This window comes from Mytilus edulis, chromosome 4, assembly GCF_963676685.1.
Source record: "Mytilus edulis chromosome 4, xbMytEdul2.2, whole genome shotgun sequence".
In the NCBI taxonomy this organism is placed as follows: Eukaryota; Metazoa; Mollusca; class Bivalvia; order Mytilida; family Mytilidae; genus Mytilus; species Mytilus edulis.
This window is the reverse complement of record NC_092347.1, coordinates 45,458,085-45,479,733: the sequence shown is the minus strand read 5'-3', so window position 1 is coordinate 45,479,733 and position 21,649 is coordinate 45,458,085. Positions and strand designations below refer to the sequence as shown.

General features: G+C 32.2%; 1 protein-coding gene and 1 long non-coding RNA gene across 2 annotated transcripts in view; one reads left to right on the top strand and one right to left on the bottom strand.

Moving 5' to 3' along the window:
* Positions 1 to 679: 679 nt before the first annotated feature.
* LOC139519768 (potassium voltage-gated channel protein Shaw-like) overlaps positions 680 to 21,649 on the bottom strand; it is a 44,649-nt gene continuing 23,679 nt past the window's right edge. Inside the window, exons 4-6 of the mRNA XM_071312020.1 lie at positions 21,219 to 21,435; positions 1,684 to 1,745; positions 680 to 1,442 (exon numbers count right to left, since the gene is read on the bottom strand). Of these exons, the coding sequence (XP_071168121.1) occupies positions 21,247 to 21,435 (189 nt within the window). The 3' untranslated portion in view covers positions 680 to 1,442; positions 1,684 to 1,745; positions 21,219 to 21,246. The remainder of the gene's footprint in view (positions 1,443 to 1,683; positions 1,746 to 21,218; positions 21,436 to 21,649) is intronic.
* Positions 14,318 to 20,058, top strand: LOC139519767 (uncharacterized). The gene is made up of 3 exons (XR_011663680.1): positions 14,318 to 14,863; positions 17,998 to 18,085; positions 19,249 to 20,058. It is a non-coding gene; the product is annotated as an uncharacterized lncRNA (long non-coding RNA).

Here is a 21,649-nt window from a genome sequence, read left to right as displayed (position 1 = left end):
GACAACCATGCAGCAGAGACCAAAGAATGAAAATATAACAACCATTGGCCACTGACCAATCTTCAACAATGATTTAAACCTGTATAGAACAGTAATCACGGTCGGTTTGAAATATTAATATATAATTAATTAATGCAATATGTACAAAATAATGAATTAGAACTTGATATATATATGAAGGATCAATAAATGTAAATGAATCCCTGCTATAAATTAATTAAATTATTTTGTTGTGGAGATACACATGCTCATAATGAAAAAGATGGACCCACGATGTGTACGACTGTATTGGAAAATTACGAATATATCAATGACAAGAAACGATTGCGAATAAACAGCAGTGGTAAATCGCATAAACTGCAATCAATTACTTTAAAAAAACAAAACAACAGTAGAATTTATCGTTTACCATTTCAAATGTCACTCTTGACTGGATTATGCTTCAATGAATTAAAATTATGCCATTTACAGAAATAAGTCCGTTTTCAGTTACTCAATCTGTCCGTTAATGTTTATGTACAAATGTATAATGTTCAATAAGATGTTTCTTTTTATTAATTTCTATTCAAACGTAGAAGGTTTATAATTCCTAAAATGCTGTCACAGTGTTCTTATCAACTGCAAGGGTTTACTAGTATTATGACAGAAATTCGACAAATCCTCAATGATAACGTAGTTCTAAATTTTTGCGTTGTGTGCACATCAACGATCTGCCAATAATTGATAAAAAGCATGGTTAAGTTTGACACCAAGCAAGGTAATACAAAATCAATACTTTCAGAGTTTTCCGACTCTACTGTTTCTTACTTTGTGACCTCATCACTTTTTACCCGGCTATGACCATCAACAGAACGATTGGAATTTGTATACAGTGACTATACAATAAATTTACATAATTGAATAAACTCTAATACTGCTAAATCAGCGTGTACAATACTGATCACGTGCCTGTTTTATTAATTATACATCGTATCCGCTAGTGTACCAGTACAGAAACAAATTGTATTGGACCCACCGAAAACAAATACTTTAATTCCCTTTGCGGCTGTTTTACGCATGACCAACACTTCGACTTACTTTTTGTTTGGACGAACCATCAGAAATCTCATCATTGAAATTTTAATTTTCTCGGAATTATCATTTATTTTGCATTTGTTTCTATGTATACTCATTTCAATTTTTGTAAACTTGAGTTTCCTGCGTTTTGTGTTGCAGAATATTTTTTCATCCTGTCTTATGCATAGTTATTAATTTTGTTCTTCAGGTGTTTTTTTTATAGCTATTTCAGTTATTACCAGAAGAAGTAACCATTTATTATATAAAGGTTAAAAGCAAGAGCTCGGTGCAGTACATATGTGTTATTATAATATACATTGTGTCAATTAGTGTTATTTTTTATAAATATAAAGTATCTATGAAAATGTACAACACATTAGAATATAGAGGCCCCTCATGGGGGGGGGGGGGGGGGTCCTAGTAATCACATAATCACCATTTTTTTGCCAATATAATCACATAATCATTAAATATTTGCTTATCTTTAGTAATCAAATAATCATAAACTAAAAATACAGTCCTAGGTAATCAAATAATCATGAAATATTTGGCTTAATAATCAAATAATCATTAAAAAAACGGCCAAGTAATCACATAATCAAAAACCCCATGAGGGCCCTCAATATATCAGCAGTTGATACTTCACAGCGTGATGGACGGAATTTGAAAGGCTTCCCTGGTAACATACCCTGAAACGAAAGAAGAAATATATTGAGCATATATTTTTGTACCTCTATTTTACTTTTGAAAATAAATAGAGTAGGAAGATACCAAATGAATGTTCAAACTCATAAGTAAAAAAAACACCTAGCAACGCCATTTAAAAAAGCCCATAAAACACAAGATCGAAAACTAAAAAATGAGCTAAACAAACCACATAAAAATCAAGGGTAAATTTAACTCCGTCAGTGTTGAAGGCTAAGCAGATACTACTCCAGGTGTGGCGTGTGTTGTGTTGCCCATATCATGTAGTGATATCACATTCAATTAAATTAGTACAGGATTATGGTAACAATAAATGGAAAACATCCATCGTCATCAATGGAACAGATATTCCTTGATGGTTAACTAATCCTTGAACATTTCGAAGGGACTACTTCTTCAACTTAAACCTCGTTTAAACAGCTCATGTGTGAGCATCGTCCCTCTTTCAAGGGAATCATTACCAGAATTGCAAGTTCTATTATTTTAGTATCAAGTGGAAGATATACATCATATGCAGGCGCTGATTGAATGTTTTATATGAAAATAAAACGTTTGCAGTTCGGAAGCTGAAATCAACAAGTTATATGGTAAAGTTTAAGTTTTAATTGAATCTGATAGTCTAAAGACGCAAAATATGAACGCTAAAGAGAACTAAATTACAGAAATTCATAACAGATTGTGAAATGGTGAATGAAGTCGTTCTTGTTCTAGAACACACTGGTATATACTGGGATAGACAAAAACATATTTTTCACTTAAATTTAAATAACCACTAGGTTTTTTTAAACGGATTGAAAAAATCCTGATTATATCGCGTCTGCCTTAACAAGTTTAAACCATTATATCCAATACATGATAAGTGGTAAATGTTTCGTAACGGCTTTCGGTATTTTTGTTATATAAGTAATGATATTCTTTTAAAACATCATAGCGATTACTTTTGTATGCCTGAGTGCTTTTTCAGAATTTAATTTACAAGACTATGTCTCTAATCAGGAAGTTTCTTTCATGTGCTTATTCTATAGTCTGCGATTAGAAGAAAAAAATCAAATAGGTCTTTTATTGATATGTAAATGTAACAGAGCTTTACTTGACATTTAAAGATAAATGAGCTTTACTGAGATCAAATACATTCAGGGTTGTTTGATTTTTTGTTATACATAAAAGTTAAAATAGTGGTTTTCCTTTTTTTCCCTTTCTTTGTTCATTTATCCATTCAATAAGTGCAACATTACTTAGATCAAAATCGTTGTCACAGTGATACTTGACATGTTTAGAAAATTTCATTATTTTTTTTCTTTTAGTCATAGAACTTTTGTTCTTACCAAATCGATTAACAGACTTTAACCTATTAAAACGTTTAAACCCGCTGCAATTGTTTGCACCTGTAACACTGGACACTTTTAATTTGCAAAACACTCATTTGCAAATCCGCCGCCGCCTCAAACAAGAGCTACAATATCATGTATATAACCAAAATGTGCAGAATTACATGGGATTCAATAATTTCATTGGTTTTCTACAGTTACTTTCATATTTATTTTGCAATTTGAATTATAAAAACATGGGAATTTCAATATCCCATGGGACAGGGCAAAATCCCATGGGATTTACCATTATCCCATGGGATTTTGGTTAAATCCCATGGGATTTTTTTTTGTCCCATGGGATTATTGTAGTCCCATGGGATATTTGTTGTCCCATGGGACAAAAAAAATCCCATGGGATTTTTATTATCCCATGGGATTTTTAATATCCCATGGGACAAATTAAAATCCTATGGGATTCTAATTGTAAATATATAGATATAAATAAACAGTAATGTGTATGTTACAATGTTTTCTATTTGGTAGTAAATTATTATAAGATGAATCTTTTTAATTGAATATCTTTTTTTCTTGGGAAATGTTAATTTAGCATATTGTTCTTTAACTGTTCAAAACTAAACTTTTAAACAACAAAGCAGATAATGTAAGTATCAATATATGTTTATTCATGAATTATAGAATACTTTCTTGAAACACAATTATTTGCCATTTGAAATCAATAAAAACTCTATTGTTAGGCTTAACATACTAGTAGCTATTTAAGTAAATCTATTTTTTTCACAATATCCCTCAACACAAAACATTAATAGTTTCTTATCATCCAGCATTGTTTGATGGTATAGTCCACTTTTTGGACATTCAGCACAGAACTTTGACATTATTGTGGTTTCAATATTTTTTTGAATTTAAAAGAACTTCAAATCATTGACTGAGTGATGAAAATAATAACTGATCCAACTTTTGTCTTTGAATTTATTCTGGTCTTGTTTCTATGTTTTCTCCATTTATTCTAGGTGGTGAATTTCAATCCTTCTGAAAAAGAACCAATAAAATCTAAAGTAATGGATTATACAAAATTGTTTTCATACATGTAGCAATAATATGATTTTCAATAAAAATAGCTATGCGATATGGATTTTACTGATTGTTAAAGGTTGTCCAGTGTCATCAGTTGCTAACGGCCTACATTCTTTGGTCTCTGATGGAGGGTTGTCAAATTAGCAATATACCACATCTTCCTGGTATTCTAATACCATATAACAATCAATTAATTTATTCTTCTTTATAACATTTGGGTATTTTCCCAAGTTATATACATAATATATATATATACTGTAAATTCGGAATTAATGCGAGTTTTTTTTTATTGCGAAAAATGCAACAGAGTTGTAAACGCAATAATTTAAACTCGCATTATGAAATATTTTATATGGATTAAACAGGATTTTTCTCAAAATCGTAAAATTTAAAATCGCATTTAAGTCTAAAATGACAGAATCGCAATAATAAATGCACGCAATAATTTATGAATTTACAGTATAAAGATCAATGTTAAAACTTTAGACAACTATAATAACATTCCATTATTCACAAGAATTTGCAATATATTATACAAAATGCAGACAACAGAAACAATATTTCTTTAAGCTTTTGAAGTTCAGACAGATTTCAATTTGTGTTTTATTTCAATGAAAAAATACCTTGAACATATTGGAAATTATAACAATGATACAAAAAAAATATGTATGTTTTATCCTTATTTTTTGTGTTGTTGGCTTGCTGTCTCATTTTAATATACATTTAAACATACATCAATAATCTTCTTCTTTATTAAAAGTAAAAATGGGATATTTTTGATTTTGATATCCCAAAACATTATAGTTCTATCAAACACCAATGTGTTTGATATTAATTTTAAGACATGTATAAATGTTCCAGACCATATCAGTATTCGGATGTTACTTTTACGGTCCAGAACTTACAGTCCCACCATATGTGTACAGTCAGACCATTTAAGTATATTTGTACTGTCTGGTACCAGCTCGACCAAACCTGTGTTTTTATTTTAACTGCAATTAAACTTTTTGTATTAATCTATTAAAGATTTCAGTTATGTTGATCTGTATTGTACATTTGTTTGTATTAAACTTGACCAACTTCTTAAAATTGGGCAAGCGTACAGTCCAAATACTTGTTTGTTCTGGAACATAAACATGATTAACAAGCATTTGGCAGGATGTCATGCTAAAATCCCATTAATATTAGTACTAAATTTTGAGTATATACATGTAAATCCACAAGTTACTTACTGAAATTCATGGTGAACACTCACCAAAAACTTACAATTTAGAGGAAAGACTGGAAAGATGAATGCACTAACACTATCAAAACAGAGCATAAAACTTACCGAAAAACAAGATGTTTTACATTTATCCAGGAGCAGGATAATTGAAAAGTTGTTTTTTTCTTTCTCTGCTGTCCATCATATAACCTTTGATTTCATTCATGCAAAATATGAAAATCTGCAAAGGTAAGACCTAGAACCTCAACTTATCCACATTTTGAATTTTGAACTGCATACTTGTCCTTTTCATCTTGCTGACAACCTAAACATAAAAAAATGATAAAAACATAATTCTAGATTGACTTTGTGTTTTTATTTTTGTTGGTACATGTACAAACAATTTTCCCAACTTTAAAACGAAAACATCATCACCAAAGAGGAGGTCATACTAACCTCCGAAATATTTAAACAAACCGAAATTATTACTTGATTAAGATCTTGTCGTAAATTAATGGCATAGATACTCTTATTTTTGAAAACTTGATGTCTATTGCATACTTATATTCCTTTGTACGAGAGTATGCATATTAAGATGGACTCCATGGACTTTAATGTTAGCATGATTAATTTTACAGTCACTGACAGTTTTTCAGCTCTATGTGTACATTTTGAAAGAATCTTGCAATACTGTATATTCTGATATTCAGAACTTATTGTGAGGTTTTTATTAATACAACTGAAAGCTGTATCTCGTTTTCATTTCTGATACATATTTATGAGCTGACGACCAGTGCCGAATTTTTCTCACTGCATTGAAGACCCATAGGTGACCTTCGGCCGTTGTCTGCTCTTTGATTGGGTTGTTGTCTCTTTGTCAAATTCCCAGTTTCCACTTCCCATTTTATATCATGTATGCTGATTTTTCTTAAATTACAATATTCAATCATGCAATTTTGTCCATTATTGAAAATACGATAAGCAAAAATAAATGCACAAAAAATTTAACATTGTTATATATCATGTAAAAGACTTTTTTTTAAATTCAAAACAGTTGCCTACACTGTTAATTTCCTTGTTTGATTTCATATTTTTAAAGCCTTTATAGCTAGCTAGATGGTATGCCGGGGCGGATCCAGCCATTTTAAAAAGGGGGGTTCCCAACCCAAGACAAAGGGGATGATCCTATATTCATTTGATTTGTTTTATTGTCTCATAAAAGAATATATATGGTTTGACGGTGGGGATCAGGGATCCTGAAATTTTTTCACCTAACCACTGGATGACAGGGGATCTCAACCATTTAAAAGTTTCTCAAACATGTAGGGGTGGGGGTGAACCCCATGGACTCTCCCTATATTTCCTTTTATTTGTTTTATTGTTCTATACAAGAATATATAAATATGGTTTAGGGGTGGGGATCTTGACCGTTTACAAGTTTTCAAACTAGAGGGGGTGGGACTTCACTTTTATTTTATTTCATTATTAATTTTATTGTCCCCGACAAGAATATATATGGTTTAGGGTTGGGGATCTGGATCGTTCACAAGATAATAGCACATTCTCAAATTGAACAGAGTGGTGAAACCCCCAAAGAACTCCTTTTAATTTCATTTGATTTGTTTTATCGTCCCATTCAAGAATATATATGGTTTAGGGATGGGGATCTGGACCGTTTACAAGATAATAGCATATTCTCAAATTGAAAGGGGTGGGGATTACCTCCCATGGACTCACCCTCCCTTCTTTCTTCCCCCCGAAATACCTTTTAATAAGCCCCAATGCACAGATAGTTCACAGTATTTTCCCTTGATTTACACTAAAGAATATACACTATACAGGTGTAATTTTTTTTTAAAAAGATAATACAACTGAAGACCACCCCGACCACAGTGGTGGATCCAGAATTTTTCATAAGTGGGGCCCACCGACTGCCTAAGAGGGGCCTGCTCCTGCCATGACTCAGTGATTCCATATATAATCAACCAATTCTTTTCCCAAACAGGGGGCCCTGAACTCCTGATCCCCCCTTTTTTTTCCTCATTTCAATCACCCTGATATAAATTTAGTTTTATCACTTACAATAGGAATGGTTTGAATTCCCCAATAATTCTTATATACCATTAATATCAACATATTTCATTTTTGATAAATGAAAGGCAAAAGTTTTCTATGGGTAGAAATGGATAGTGGGAAGCTTTCAGATTCACACCATGCCGGTGGCTGTGTTCAAAGTGCTGGGTTTTTATTACCCTCGTTGTTTGCGGACTAACTATTTAGGCCAGTGGTGGATAATAGTGTGCGTGCATTAATCTTCTATACCTTCTTAATCAATATATTCAAATACTGACGGCAAGTGTGTGTTGTAATGATGTATCAATGTCTTTTTGAAAATCACCGTGCTATTTACATATGGGATCGAGAATGCAGGGGAAGGAAACTTGTCAATTATGTTTATTTCTAAGCCAAAATAAAATGAGCCGCCGTAAAATTAACCTTGGGTAATAACAGTGCATGTAAGGCTCGTCTCGGAGGGGTGTCTTTTTTTCTGTCTTCTTTTTTTAGTTATATTTTTAATAACTTACACTTTTTTCCATTATTCTCTTTCTTTCACTATTCTTTATTCCATTTTTTTTCTTTGTCCTTTGTTCTCTATTCTGTTAATTCACATCCATACCCTCTTATGTGTATGTGGACTTACGGTAGTTTATTTTTTAGTTCTGGCAGAGATATTAGATACAATATATATGTCTCTGGTTCTGGTATTATACGATAAGTCAATTTCTTTTTCATACAGTGTCATGAAATATAATGGTTTTATGCATATCAGCCAAGATTGTGCGCAACATTTTAATAAACAATTCAACACTATATACACGTTTAATGTGAATTTTATTAAAATCGATGAAGAACATGAATTTGGCAGCTAGTGCCCCTTAAACAGGTAAAGTTCAATTAACAAATTCTGATCTACTGGCATTCAACACCAAATTACTTACTTGCTGTATATTGATAAATGTGATTGTATATTGTCAATACCTCAACATCGAGAATACGTCATGTGAGGTGTTGGTCGCTACGTTTGATACGGGGTCAAAGGTTGCGGCTTCGAGACAGAGAAAAACATCCAGGTAAAAAGTGTAGAATTTTGTTTTTGAAAATTTGAGTTGTTAATTTTCCTAAAAAGTACTTAATTCCGTTCATCTATTATGGGTATAAACTAAACTGAACAAGAAAAGTATTAGTAAACAGACAGAAATTCCGACGTTGAATTAATTATCTTACAATTAATTGTTTAAATATATGAGAGAATGTTTTAGGCGAATTTTTATATGAGAGAATGTTTTAGGCGAATTTTCTTTAATTACAGATAAATGTATTTTAGGTTCAGGAAATGATTTATTCTTCGGGTACGTCTAAACAACCGCTCAGGACATACAAAGTGCACTCAGGACCCATTACCGTAATCATATCTGCACACATGATGGATGTTTATATTCGTTATACGCTTCTTATTTTAGAGTTAAATTTTGGTAGAAGTTGAAATCGCAGGGGCGGATCCAGCCATTTTAAAAAGGGGGGGGGTCATAACCCAGGGTAAAAAAAGGGGGGTTCAACTACATGTCCCCATTCAAATGCATTGATCGGCCAAAAAAAAGGGGGGTTCCAACCCCCCCGGAACCCCCTCCCCCCTCTGGATCCGCGCCTGAATCGAACTTAGATAGATATGTTAATTCTTATAAAATAATGAGGGCACGTGTCACTGATTACACAACTACTGAGCCATGAATTATCCAATCAACAAAATTGATTGGATTATCTTTATTGTTTTTTAGGAATTGTATTGTTTAGTTCAGTTTTACCTTTAACATGAATTTGCATATAGAAAAAAATAAAATATATATCTCATTCGATGTGCTTTTTCAGTTTATTTTTCATGATGACGGGTAAATTAATTTGTTGTGTTTTGCAGTTCACGAATAAAGAAAATTATTTTATAGTTTTTTTTCTGTAACAAGTTCGATTTTTGTTTTTCAGTGTGATTCTTTTCTCTCTCTCTATCTAAATCAAGTTTTTAAACAAACACAATGTTGACTGAATATCAAATTTTATTACATTTGTATATCTTTATTCTCAACAAACCATTATACAAGAGAAGACAATTATGTACAATATTCAGTTTAACCTTAACGGAAATCTGTGCACGAAGACTTAGTCGTGGTTTGAACGGATTTCGTGTCAATAAACTGTCTTCGAAATAGTCTTTCTTTGTTAATGTTTGTGTCATTTTGGTCTTTTGTGGATAGTTGTCTCATTAGCAATCATACCACATCTTCTTTTTTATAATTTCTCGCTACTACAATATAACTTACATATTTTTTTAGAAATAATTATACCCAAAATATCATAATTTTTAAAAAACGGAGACGAAAACGGAGACAAGTTCATTTTCAGAATTTATTTTCGCATTGAAATTCGTTACAGGCTTGTGAAACTGGACAAAACGACTTTAATTAGAGAAAAAAAACTTAATAAAAACGGATTTCTTAAAATATTCGTATAACTCAAAAATAAAATTCCTGGACAAGTTCGATAAAAATGAGAAATAACATCTAACTACATGTATATGAGTTTGATTGTTTGAAAAGTACGGCTTTTACCGTTTAGAACGGATTCCATATACAAAACTTTAATTAATATAAATTCTTTTAAAGTATGAACATTTATTTCCCTTTTCAAACTCGTGCAAAGAATTAATTACTGGTCCAGGACATGATAATAAAATTAAGAATGAAATCTTAATAAAAGACGAAAATCTTAAAACATCGTGATATTCATTCTAGACGTCACAATATTACTTCCCGCATGGTCACACTGTACTAACAACACAATGTATAAAACAACAATAAAGATAATCCAATTAATTTTGTTGATTGGATAATTCATGGCTCAGTAGTTGTGTAATCAGTGACACGTGCCCTTATTATTTTCTAAGAATTACAAATGTAACATATCTATCTAAGTTCGATTTCAAATTCTACCAAATTTAACTCTAAAATAAGAAGCGTATAAAGAATATATGCATCCATCCTGTGTGCGATGACTATAAAGGGTCCTGAGTGCACTTCGTATGTCATGAGTGCAATCAGGAGGTCCTTCAAGCGGTGTTTAGACGTACCGTTATTCTTCTGGAAGCTTCAATTTTTTTTTATCAATAACTTTTACACAAGGAGACATTTTTGTTTTTTGACAGCATGAACCCCAGTTAATGAGCAAACACAAATTAAGAACGAAAATCGTTTACAATTAAATTTTATAGAAGGAAAAAGGGGGGGGGGTAATAAACAAATTTTATTTACGCTCACATACTTCTAAACAGATTTGCATATGTAAGCTCTCTATAGATAATGTTAAATTATTTCAGGAGTTTTGAAAAAAAGAATATATACAGTTTAATTTCGACTAAAATAGTGATTCTTTTTATAGATTTGGTACCTCAGTTTCGACTCAACATTTCATTTTGAATTGTTAGATGGCAAACTCTTTAGGCGAATATTGTATCTGTTCTTTATTTAATTATGGTGATATTGGCGATAATATTCATTATAACAAGGCCTTGTACAAATCCTTGATTATAGAATGTTTGGCAATTGAAAAAGACGAAAGTAGACAAACCCTAATTATGCAGGGTTTCACAAGTTGATCTCCAAGCGGCCCACATTTAACATATAATAAGATCTATATTTCTCAACGTTTTCAAAATGAAATAACTTGAATTGAAAATTTCCCAACTGTGAAAATTTGTTATTTCTAAACGTCTTTAATTATTATTTCGGAAATTTTTTTTTTTTAGCATATTCATATCTTTTCATAATTTTTTCCGAGGAAACCTTTTTTTTTTGCAAAGTTTACTTCTATGTGTTTTTAACCATCACCAGCGACTTATTCTCTGCCATCACCAATTAGTCCTAATTATTAAAGATCAATTGACCAAATTCAAATGATGATTGATATATCGTATTGAATATGATCATCGGTCATCCGTGACGTATCCCAAATAACGACGCATGCCGATAGATAGATCATAGTTTATTAATTAGCGTCTCGCAATTTAAATTTCATCAAGGGGACTTAATTGAACCAGTTACTATACAAATCTTGAAAAAACGATGTACATGTACTTTTTTATATTTTTTAAAACAAATTACGAAAACGTTTAGTGTAAAAATCACCGAATATAAATGTTTCTTTCTTGCAGGTTTTGGCATTTGTAAATAACATTACCGTTTTTGGAATTCTAATGCAAAAGACAGTCGATTCAAACTGAAATAACTTCTTTAAAGATGGTTTGATTTTTTCAGAGACACACATATATATATGTCTCAATACATGTATTATATGTCTCTGATTTTATCAAAACAAAAATAACAAAATTATAAAATATGTTAGTTATCGAATGTATACCCTGAACTCTTACTATTATATATATATGTCCTAAGTTACTTAATGTCCTGTGTGCAACCAGGAGATCCTGAACGGTTTTTAAACGTACCATTATTTTATATGCATATATTCAAAGCTGTTCTTAATTATATGCATACTAGGTATCAGTGGCGGATCCAGGGGGAGGGTTTCGGGGGTTGGAACCTCCCCTTTTTTTGAACGATCAATGCATTTGAATGGGGACATATGGTTGGAACCACCCCCTCCCCCTTTTGTCCTGGGTTGAGACCCCCCTCCTTTTCAAATGGCTGGCTCCGCCGCAGAGGTATATTTATATATATATGTGTGTACCAGCCCCCCTCCTAAATCTTTGGAAACAAATGGTAGATTATATAGGGAATCACGGAAGCATGACTGGACGTGAACACTCTAAGGCAGTCAATGAGTCCCCACTTATGAAAATTTCTGGATCAACCATTGCTTAGTTCTAGTTATCTTAGGTCCTAATGTGAAATAATGCCAATAGGTCTTTTAAAACACATCTTTATTCATACATGTATATATACGTTTTCTCACGGATTTGTTCATGCAATATTGGAATTATGTTTACTCAATGCGCAATTACTGAAGTTTATATTTGCTACTTTTCTTCTTAATTTCATATAAATTTTTTTTTGATTTTTTTTCTTCGAAAAATTAGTGGTGTTGAAATAGGGAATGGACACAGATACCTTATCACATTTAACCAAAGAAATGTTGTATAATGTCATCAATCTGTATTACACGTAGACAGGATGTTCTCTAGAAAACTATACGTTATACACACCCGAGAATACACGCACTGTCGAAATGGAAAATTACTGTATGTTATAGTTACCTGTAATCAGCTTTGCAACACCATGTCATGACAGTTCAAAAAGATTTTCTTCAAATCAAAATGGAATATTCATTTTTTCTGTAAAATTTAAAACTTTAAAAAGTAGACTTTGACAAAATTATGAAATAGAAAGAATTGAACAATTTAAAATCGTATTTTAACAAAGATTTAGATATAATTTTACAACGATCCTTAAAAAATAACCAAACAAACGTTGAATCAAACGATATGAACCTACGCAGTTTTATATTAAAATACTGACTCACACCAGTTTGCCATCTCAGTATGCAAGGCAAGGGTGCTTGGTGAGGTGCTGGAACTTGATGTACATGTATCATTAAGTTAATATAGTTCTGTTAGGATTGACTGCCTTTTTACAGAGACTTAAGTTCTATTCTTACTGTTATCAGTTAGTATAGACGGTTCCTGGCTTAGAATGATTCTCTGCTCAGCAAATGGTGCGTAATTAGCATTTGAATCAAATTTCTTGTAGAAGTAAAAAACACAAATTAATGTATTTGACAACTTTATTCAGGAGCACAGTCTATATTATCCGGCGTAAATAACTTCGAGATTTATGTGGAAGTTTACTCTGCTGCTCGACAGGGCCGTAACTACATTGAGGCAAATGAGGCAAATGCCTCATGTAAAAAAATTCAAAAAAAAAAAAAAATGAAACAAAAGGTTGTTTTCATATCAAATTCACGGAAAGTGTCTTGCAAGAAGCAAGACGTTCTCTTCACTCTCTGGTGTATCCCCTGGATGTTTTTCGTTATTCATGTTTCTAGTTTCATTTTAGTTTTCAGAGTTGATATCAAAGAATACAAAACAGTTTGTTTTATTGTAAATAAAACTAGATAGCTGACATGGTTTGAATTAGAGGAAGGTCACATATTTCCCGGTATCAAATAATTTGAAGAAAAAAAAAAGGTATTGCCATATATGACCTTTTACATTGAAAGGTTAAACTTGCATTAAGTCGTGTTGAGAACCTTTAACAGATAATAAAGGAGTATGGGGACATAATCGCACACAAAGTCAATGCATAGAAAAAATACAAATGATCAATGGTCAAAGTTTGTGTTCTGCTCTTCATCTTGAAAGTTGCCGGTTGGTCTTCAACAATACTTTTAAAGAATCATTAATACCGTAAAAGATCGTAAAACAAGGTGAAGATGGTCCCTAGTTTGGACTTAAGCAGTACTAGTACTTAAAGTATAATACTGCAATGTCACTATATTTAAATCTAGTCATAAAAAAATCTCCAAAGTCCAATTACAATACAAGAACAAACAGACAGATACGGTATTAATAATTATGAGAATTACGATTTTTGCTTTATCCTACATATCGGTCTTTTAATGTTGTCTCTAATACCTAAAAGTCTTAAATTACAATGAATCTTTGTTTTTGCTTTGGGACCTGATTGTCGAAAAAAATATCTAAAATTAATGCAAGAAAGAGTCTGGGAAACGCTCAGAATGCACGATTTTGCGTTATTTTTCTCAGAGCTTCTGTGGGCCTTAGGCGGCCCCCAGACCCCTCGCCCAAATTTTTTCGCCTCGCTCCGCTCGGCGAATAAATTTTGCCTCACTATTAAAAGAGGCTAGTTACGGCCCTGCTCGATCTATGCTAATCGATGTTCCAGTATATTTCATATTTATATTTATTCGTGAGGCCTCGTAATCGTTTATATTCACTAAAAGCACAGTCGCCTAAATATTTTATATGGCGAAAAAATTGCGAAAATTGGGGGAAATAATATATTTTTAGTAGCATTATTATTTTAAAATCTTAAGAGGTTGCTTGCAAATTTAACTCTAAAATGAGAAGTGTATGACGATCTATAACGAATATATACATCCATCATGTGTGCAGATACGACGGCGACTATATAGGGTCTGCCATGAGTGCACTTTGTATGTCCTGCATGTGTGCACCCAGGAGGTCCTCCTGAGCGGTGTTTAGACGTACCGGGAAAATCTTATCTGATTCAGGATCAATTCATCGGTTACACTCCCCTGTCACCAGTGATTCTTTTTTGCTGACATTCTGAAAAAGTATTGTGTAGTCCCTGTGTAAGTGTTGACTCTCAACTTGCACATGTGATTTTTTAACACTCCCCGGACTTCTGCAAAAAACAATTATCCAGTTCACTGATTTAGATGGAAGGTAAACGAACAGAAAGTCACAGGACATTCCGACAAAAAGTCACAGGACAAAAAGTCAAACACATGTCAAACTCAGGCATAAAGTAACAAAGTTAGTTGATAGGACAAAAAGTCACAAACAATTTGTTGACAATTGATTGAATATAAATGAAAAAAGATTTTGAAATATCTTCTTTTTATTACATATATTCATTTTTAATTTTAGGAAATTGTTCATAATATAAAAAAGAAGATGTGGTATGATTGCCAATGAGACAACTGTCCACAAGAGACCAAAATGACACAGACATTAACAACCATAGGTCACCAAACAGCCTTCAACAATGAGCAAAGCCCGAGGTAAAGCCCATACCGCATAGTCAGCTGTAAAAGGCAATCACACTATATCTTTTTTTTTATATTTACATGTTAAAAAATGCGTGCAAATGTAATCAAAAGCTGCACACAAACGTAATGATTTTTGTGTGCAAATGTAATGGTAATGTGCGCAAACCTAATGCACTGATTTATTTGTTTTTAATAAATTTTAATTTAAAAGTTGCTACATCATGTTCATGTATAAAACTTCAAGAAAAATACAAAAAGAGTGTTTTCTTGTTCAAAGAAAAATAATCTCAAAACTAAATTGTGACTTTTTGTCCTGTGACAGTGTGTGACTTTTTGACTGTGACTTTCTGTCCTGCATTCAGATTGAATAGGGGAGTTTGGTTGACCCCGCCTCCCTCTATCTGAGACTTAGGTACTATCTCAGTGATGAGCTTTGTGTTTCATGTACAAATGTATTGTGCTTTAATTTATGTACAAAAAAATTGAAAAACAGATATGTTACACATAAACAAACGACAATCACTGAATTATCGGATCCTGACTTGGAACAGGCACAACCATAACAAATTGGCAGGGTATAAGGAACTTTGAAAATATTTAGTTTTTGTGGTTTGGTCTATTTTCCGGATACTGTAAGCAATAAGGCCCCTTTATTTAGTGAATGAAATAATTGTAAGATGCACTTAGCTGTCTGTCATATTTTATATGAACTTGACCTCATTTTCATGCATGGTTCATTGGTCAATGAAACACTGCATTGTTTTGTCAGTTTATCATATGTTTAAAGTTACAGGTAGATTATATTTGGTAGATATGAAACAATTGTAAGGTGTGCATGTCTGAATGGCAGATTCATATATAAACCATGACCGCATTTTATTGTTCTTTGGTCTGACAATGATAAGTTTTCTTGGTTTTGTCATTTTATCAGGCCACATTTAAAAGAATGTCTGTTTCCCCTCCCCGGGTCTACCCTTTGTAAACAGACCAGGAAGGCAGGTTTTTTTTTAGCTCACCTGACCTGAAAGGTCAAGTAAGCTTTTCTCATCACTTGGCGTTCGTTGTCTGTCGTCCTGCGTCCGTCGTCCGTAAACTTTTACAAAAATCTTCTCCTCTGAAACTACTTGGCCAAATTCTACCAAACTTGGCCACAATCATCCTTGGGGTATATAGTTTAAAAAATGTGTGGCGTGACCTTTCAAACCAACCAAGATGGCCGCCATGGCTAAAAATAGAACATAGGGGTAAAATGCAGTTTTTGGCTTATAACTCAAAAACCAAAGCATTTAGAGCAAATCTGACAAGGGGTAAAATTGTTGATCAGGTCAAGATCTATCTTCCCTGAAATTTTCAGACGAATCGGACAACCTGTTGATGGGTTGCTGCCTGTGAAATGGTTATTTTAAGGAAATTTTGCAGTTTTTGGTTATTATCTTGAATACTATTATAGATAGAGATAAACTGTAAAAGCAATAATGTTCAGCAAAGTAAGACCTACAAATAAGTCAACATGACCAAAATTGTCAGTCGACCCCTTAAGGAGTTATTGCCCTTTATAGTCAATTTTTAACAACTTTTCATCATTGTTTGTAACTTTTTTAAAAATCTTCTTCTCTGAAACTACTTTGCCAAATTTAACCAAACTTGGCCACAATTATCATTGTGGTTTGTAGTTTAAAAAATGTGTCCGCTGACCCAGCCTACCAAACAAAATGGCCGACATGGCTAAAATTAGAACATAGTGGTAAAATGCAGGTTTTGCTTTATATCTTTGAAACTAAGACATTTAGGGCAAATCTTTCAAGATTTAAATGTCCATCAGAATAAGATATATCCCCTCACAAATTTTCAGTTGAATTGGACAACCTGTTGTTGGGTTGCTGCCCTAAAATTGGTGATTTTAAGGTAATTTTGCAGTTTTTGGTTATTATCTTGAATACTATTATAGATAGAGATAAACTGTAGACAGCAATAATGTTCAGCAAAGTAAGATCTACAAATAAGTCAGCATGATCAAAATTGTTAGAGGACCCCTTAAGGAGTTATTGCCCTTTATAGTCAATATTGAACAACTTTTCGTCATTTTTGTAACTTGTATAAAAATCATTTCTAAAACTACTTGGCCAAATTTAACCAAACTTGGCCACAATCATAATACTAGGGTATCTATTTAAAAAAAAAAGTGTCTAATGACCCCGCCTACCAACGAAGATGGCCGACATCAGTAAACACATTAACAGGTGAGCGACACAGGCTCTTGAGAGCCTCTAGTTTTTTTTAACTGGATGTGATTGTCATAGCATGGTCACATGAATGGTTTGACTTGTCCAGTCCAGGCCACTTATCAGTTGTTTGTGCTCAATTTGAGTGTATTTATTTAGATTATCAATCCTTCTGCTTTCAAGCACTTTCCAAAAATGGAAACAAATTATTTTCAGGAAAAAAATAATTTCGATTTTTTTGTGGAAAATAATTTTTTGACCCGGGCGCTAATTTTTGACCCGTGTGGGGGGAGGGGAAACAAACATATTTTTAATTTTGGCCTTAGATTTTTTAAGCATAGGTCTACTTGTTGTATGGAATGACTACAAGGTATCAAATAAAAAAAGATGTCTGCCTGCCAAGGTTAATTTTACTGTGACCTCATATTCATAGAATAATGATAATATTCATGATATTGAACAGCAAGAATGATGAGTAAGTTGATGTTATATACAAATAAGACAAAATTTTCAGTTGCCTACTAATTATGTAATACATGTAGTAGTTATTTTTGTCATTAAATGATGTTTACCCTTTTATGTGTAGGGCAAGAACATGAAAGATAGAGGGGAAACTATAAACAGAAGAAATTATCAACAAAATTAGATTTACAGAGGTCAACAAAGCCTAAATGGTAAATCCACTGTTATAAAAAATTTTGTCCTTGAATAATAATTAAATATTTATTAAAATAAGATGTGGTATGATTAAAGAGAAAACTATCCATCAGAGTTCAATTTAGTGGATGTAAGCATTGTAATTACTTATTAGAGGCCATTGATGACCTGTAAGTAATGAGAAAACCCATACCCTATACATGTTATAGTAATCTATAAAAGTCAACACTAACCAAATTTGAAACAGAGCATCAATTCAAACGTCAAATATACCAGACTAATTTATAAAAACAAAAAATTATGAAAAATAAAAATGACGGGTATGAACCAACATCAACCACTGAACTATGTACAAGCTCCTGATATTAGACAGGTATAATATGGCTGGGTTGATATAAAAATAAGAAACACTTAGCAGTCTGATTTCCAATGAGACATTTCTCCAATAGAGATCAAATGACATTTAAGGAGGCTCTAGGGTATAACAATTTCAGAAAAATGTTTTAATATTTTTTTTTCATAACTCAATTTATTTATATCTTTATCATATGGTACACCAAATCATTCAAAACAATCAATTCGGTTTGGCCCCAGATGACTTTTAAAATGCATATATCATTGAAAAAGCTCCAAATTATCTCCCTTTGGTGCAAAAATGCCATTTTTTGGCATTAAAAATGTAATATCTTATTTAACTCAACGGTGGCCTATATTTTTATGCCCCACCTACGATAGTAGAGGGGCATTATGTTTTCTGGTCTGTGCGTCTGTTCGTCCGTTCGTTCGTCCGTCCGTCTGTCCCGCTTCAGGTTAAAGTTTTTGGTCGAGGTAGTTTTTGATGAAGTTGAAGTCCAATCGACTTCAAACTTGGTACACATGTTCCCTATGATATGATCTTTCTAATTTTAATGCCAAATTAGAGATTTTACCCCAATTTCACGGTCCACTGAACATAGAAAATGATAGTGCAAGTGGGGCATTCGTGTACTGAGGACACATTCTTGTTTATTATAATTTTAAATAAGCTGTACTTTAACTAAACTATTATAAAATTTAAGCGATTTCTGTAATTTAGTACTTGAATATTTAAATGAAAGTTTATCATATTAATCATAAACATGATAAAATAGCCATTTTATTGATCTCTTCACTGATAATTTTTGAGTTTGTGTATTTGTAGGTCAGAAATCTGGATTTTCATGGTCATCATTCACAGATCAATACTGAACGGAAAACTTAAAGCTGATATTTTTCTCCATAGTGCGACTTTTTTATTAATTTGAAATGGAACATGTTTTTTCCTACATTTATTTGAAAGAGGAAATTTCAACATGATGACTATAAACAAAAAGGAGTCATATCATCACGATCATTGATGCACAAGAACTTGATCATATAAATACAACAATGTAATTATCAATTGAAAGATGGAACGAATGAACAAGATATTAGAATGTTGTTGTCCAAATAAACTTGCTTTGTCTTCTCATTTGAATCTCTCGATTCAATAAAGATGTACAGAGGAAGATCTTTGAAGAACAGATTGAAAAAATGTTTTGTCTAAGAATTTCAGGAATATTCTAGTGAATGAAATTATTTATTGACTTCACTCTTATATAGTGGACTGAATAATTGTACATAGCAAGTTGTGAATAAAGAAAGCAAAAACTTTAACAAAAAGTGTTTATATTATAAATTTGCAAATATAAGCATACTATTATGTACACCACAAAGTTATATATTATAATTCAAATCGTTTGCCTATACAAGTATTGCAATGAACCTATAACAAAGAAAATCTTACCTCATGAAAAGAGTGAACTATTCAGTCAGAATATGAAATATTTTTTCAGTTCTATTTTTCATAATAGAATAAACAAGACAAAGATTTCAAAACAATATTTTTTCATTTATTTAGAAATTTCATCATTTTGTTTCAGTGAAAGGACTTTATTCTTTGACTGTAAAATATTATTATTATACATTCCAAAATAAGAATAATCTTTATTGTCATATAAACAAATAAAAAACATGTTTGTGACAAAATTTTAAAAAATTTATATATATGTATATATAAAAAATATAAAAAAAACTCGTATACATTTAAAACATTTTACTACCAAACAGCATTCATTGTAACATACACATAACTTTATATTTATATATATATATATATTTATAATTTTAATCCCATAGGATTTTATTTTGTCCCATGGGATATTAAAAATCCCATGGGATAATTATAGTCCCATGGGACAACAAATATCCCATGGGACTACAATAATCCCATGGGACCAAAAAAAATCCCATGGGATTTAACCAAAATCCCATGGGATAATGGTAAATCCCATGGGATTTTGCCCTGTCCCATGGGATATTGAAAATCCCATGTTTTTATAATTCAAATTGCAAAATAAATATGAAAGTAACAGTATAAAACCAATGAAATTATTGAATCCCATGTAATTCTGCACATTTTGGTTATATACATGATATTGTAGCTCTTGTTTGAGGCGGCGGCGGATTTGCAAATGAGTGTTTTGCAAATTAAAAGTGTCCAGTGTTTTGTCCTTAGTCAGGAATCTGGTGTTCAGTAGTTGTCGTTTGTTGATGTGGTTCATAAGTGTTTCTCGTTTCTCGTTTTTTATATAGATTAGACCGTTGGTTTTTCCGTTTGAATGGTTTTACACTAGTCATTTGTGTGGCCCTTTAGTTTTCTGTTCGGCGCTAGCCAAGGCTCCGTGATGAAGACGGTACTTTGTTCTATAATGGTTTACTTGCGACTTAGATGGAAAGTTGTCTCATTGGCTAAGATAAGATAAGAAATTTTATTTCAAGTCGGGTTACATTAAATACAAACATAAGCTCTGTAGAGCTTTTTGCCGACATTAATAACAATAACAACACACATATTAAGATACATAAAAAACACATATGAGACATACAAATTATGATAGCTATATTGCAAGTAAAAAGTTCATAAATAAAAAGCATAGCACATGCAAGCAAAGCACTAAAACTGAAACATAAGCACATGCAAAGCAGAATGAAATAAATAAAGCAAACTAATGGCTCTCAAACTACATCTTCTAATATCTATTTAATAAAACATTTCATGGAAACTATAAACGCATATGCAAACAAACTTACCTTGCGGTTACCACTTCTTACGAACCAATCATCTCTTTCCTTTGGAGGCAGCAGCCGGTGGAACTGAACGAGGAGTTTTACCTCCTTCACGTAATTGTCTTTTTTGTTCACGTCTTTCATTTATCAACTCCAGCTGTCTCCTTTTTTCATTCTTAAGTCTCTCTGTATTTTCAGCCATGTTATTGAGCAGCATGGCTGTTTCAACTCTATGTTGGTGCTGAAACATTTTAAAATATCATTGGAGAGGCGAAAGATACCAAAAAGGACATTCAAACTCATAAGTAGAAAGTAAACTGATAACATCATGGCTAGTATGTAGTATATATATGTGTGTGTTACCCAATATGAACATAAATTTTACAAATTTGGTGATTCTGAAACGATTTACTGACTTTGCATCATCAGTTACGCTAAAACCCAAAAAGATGTTT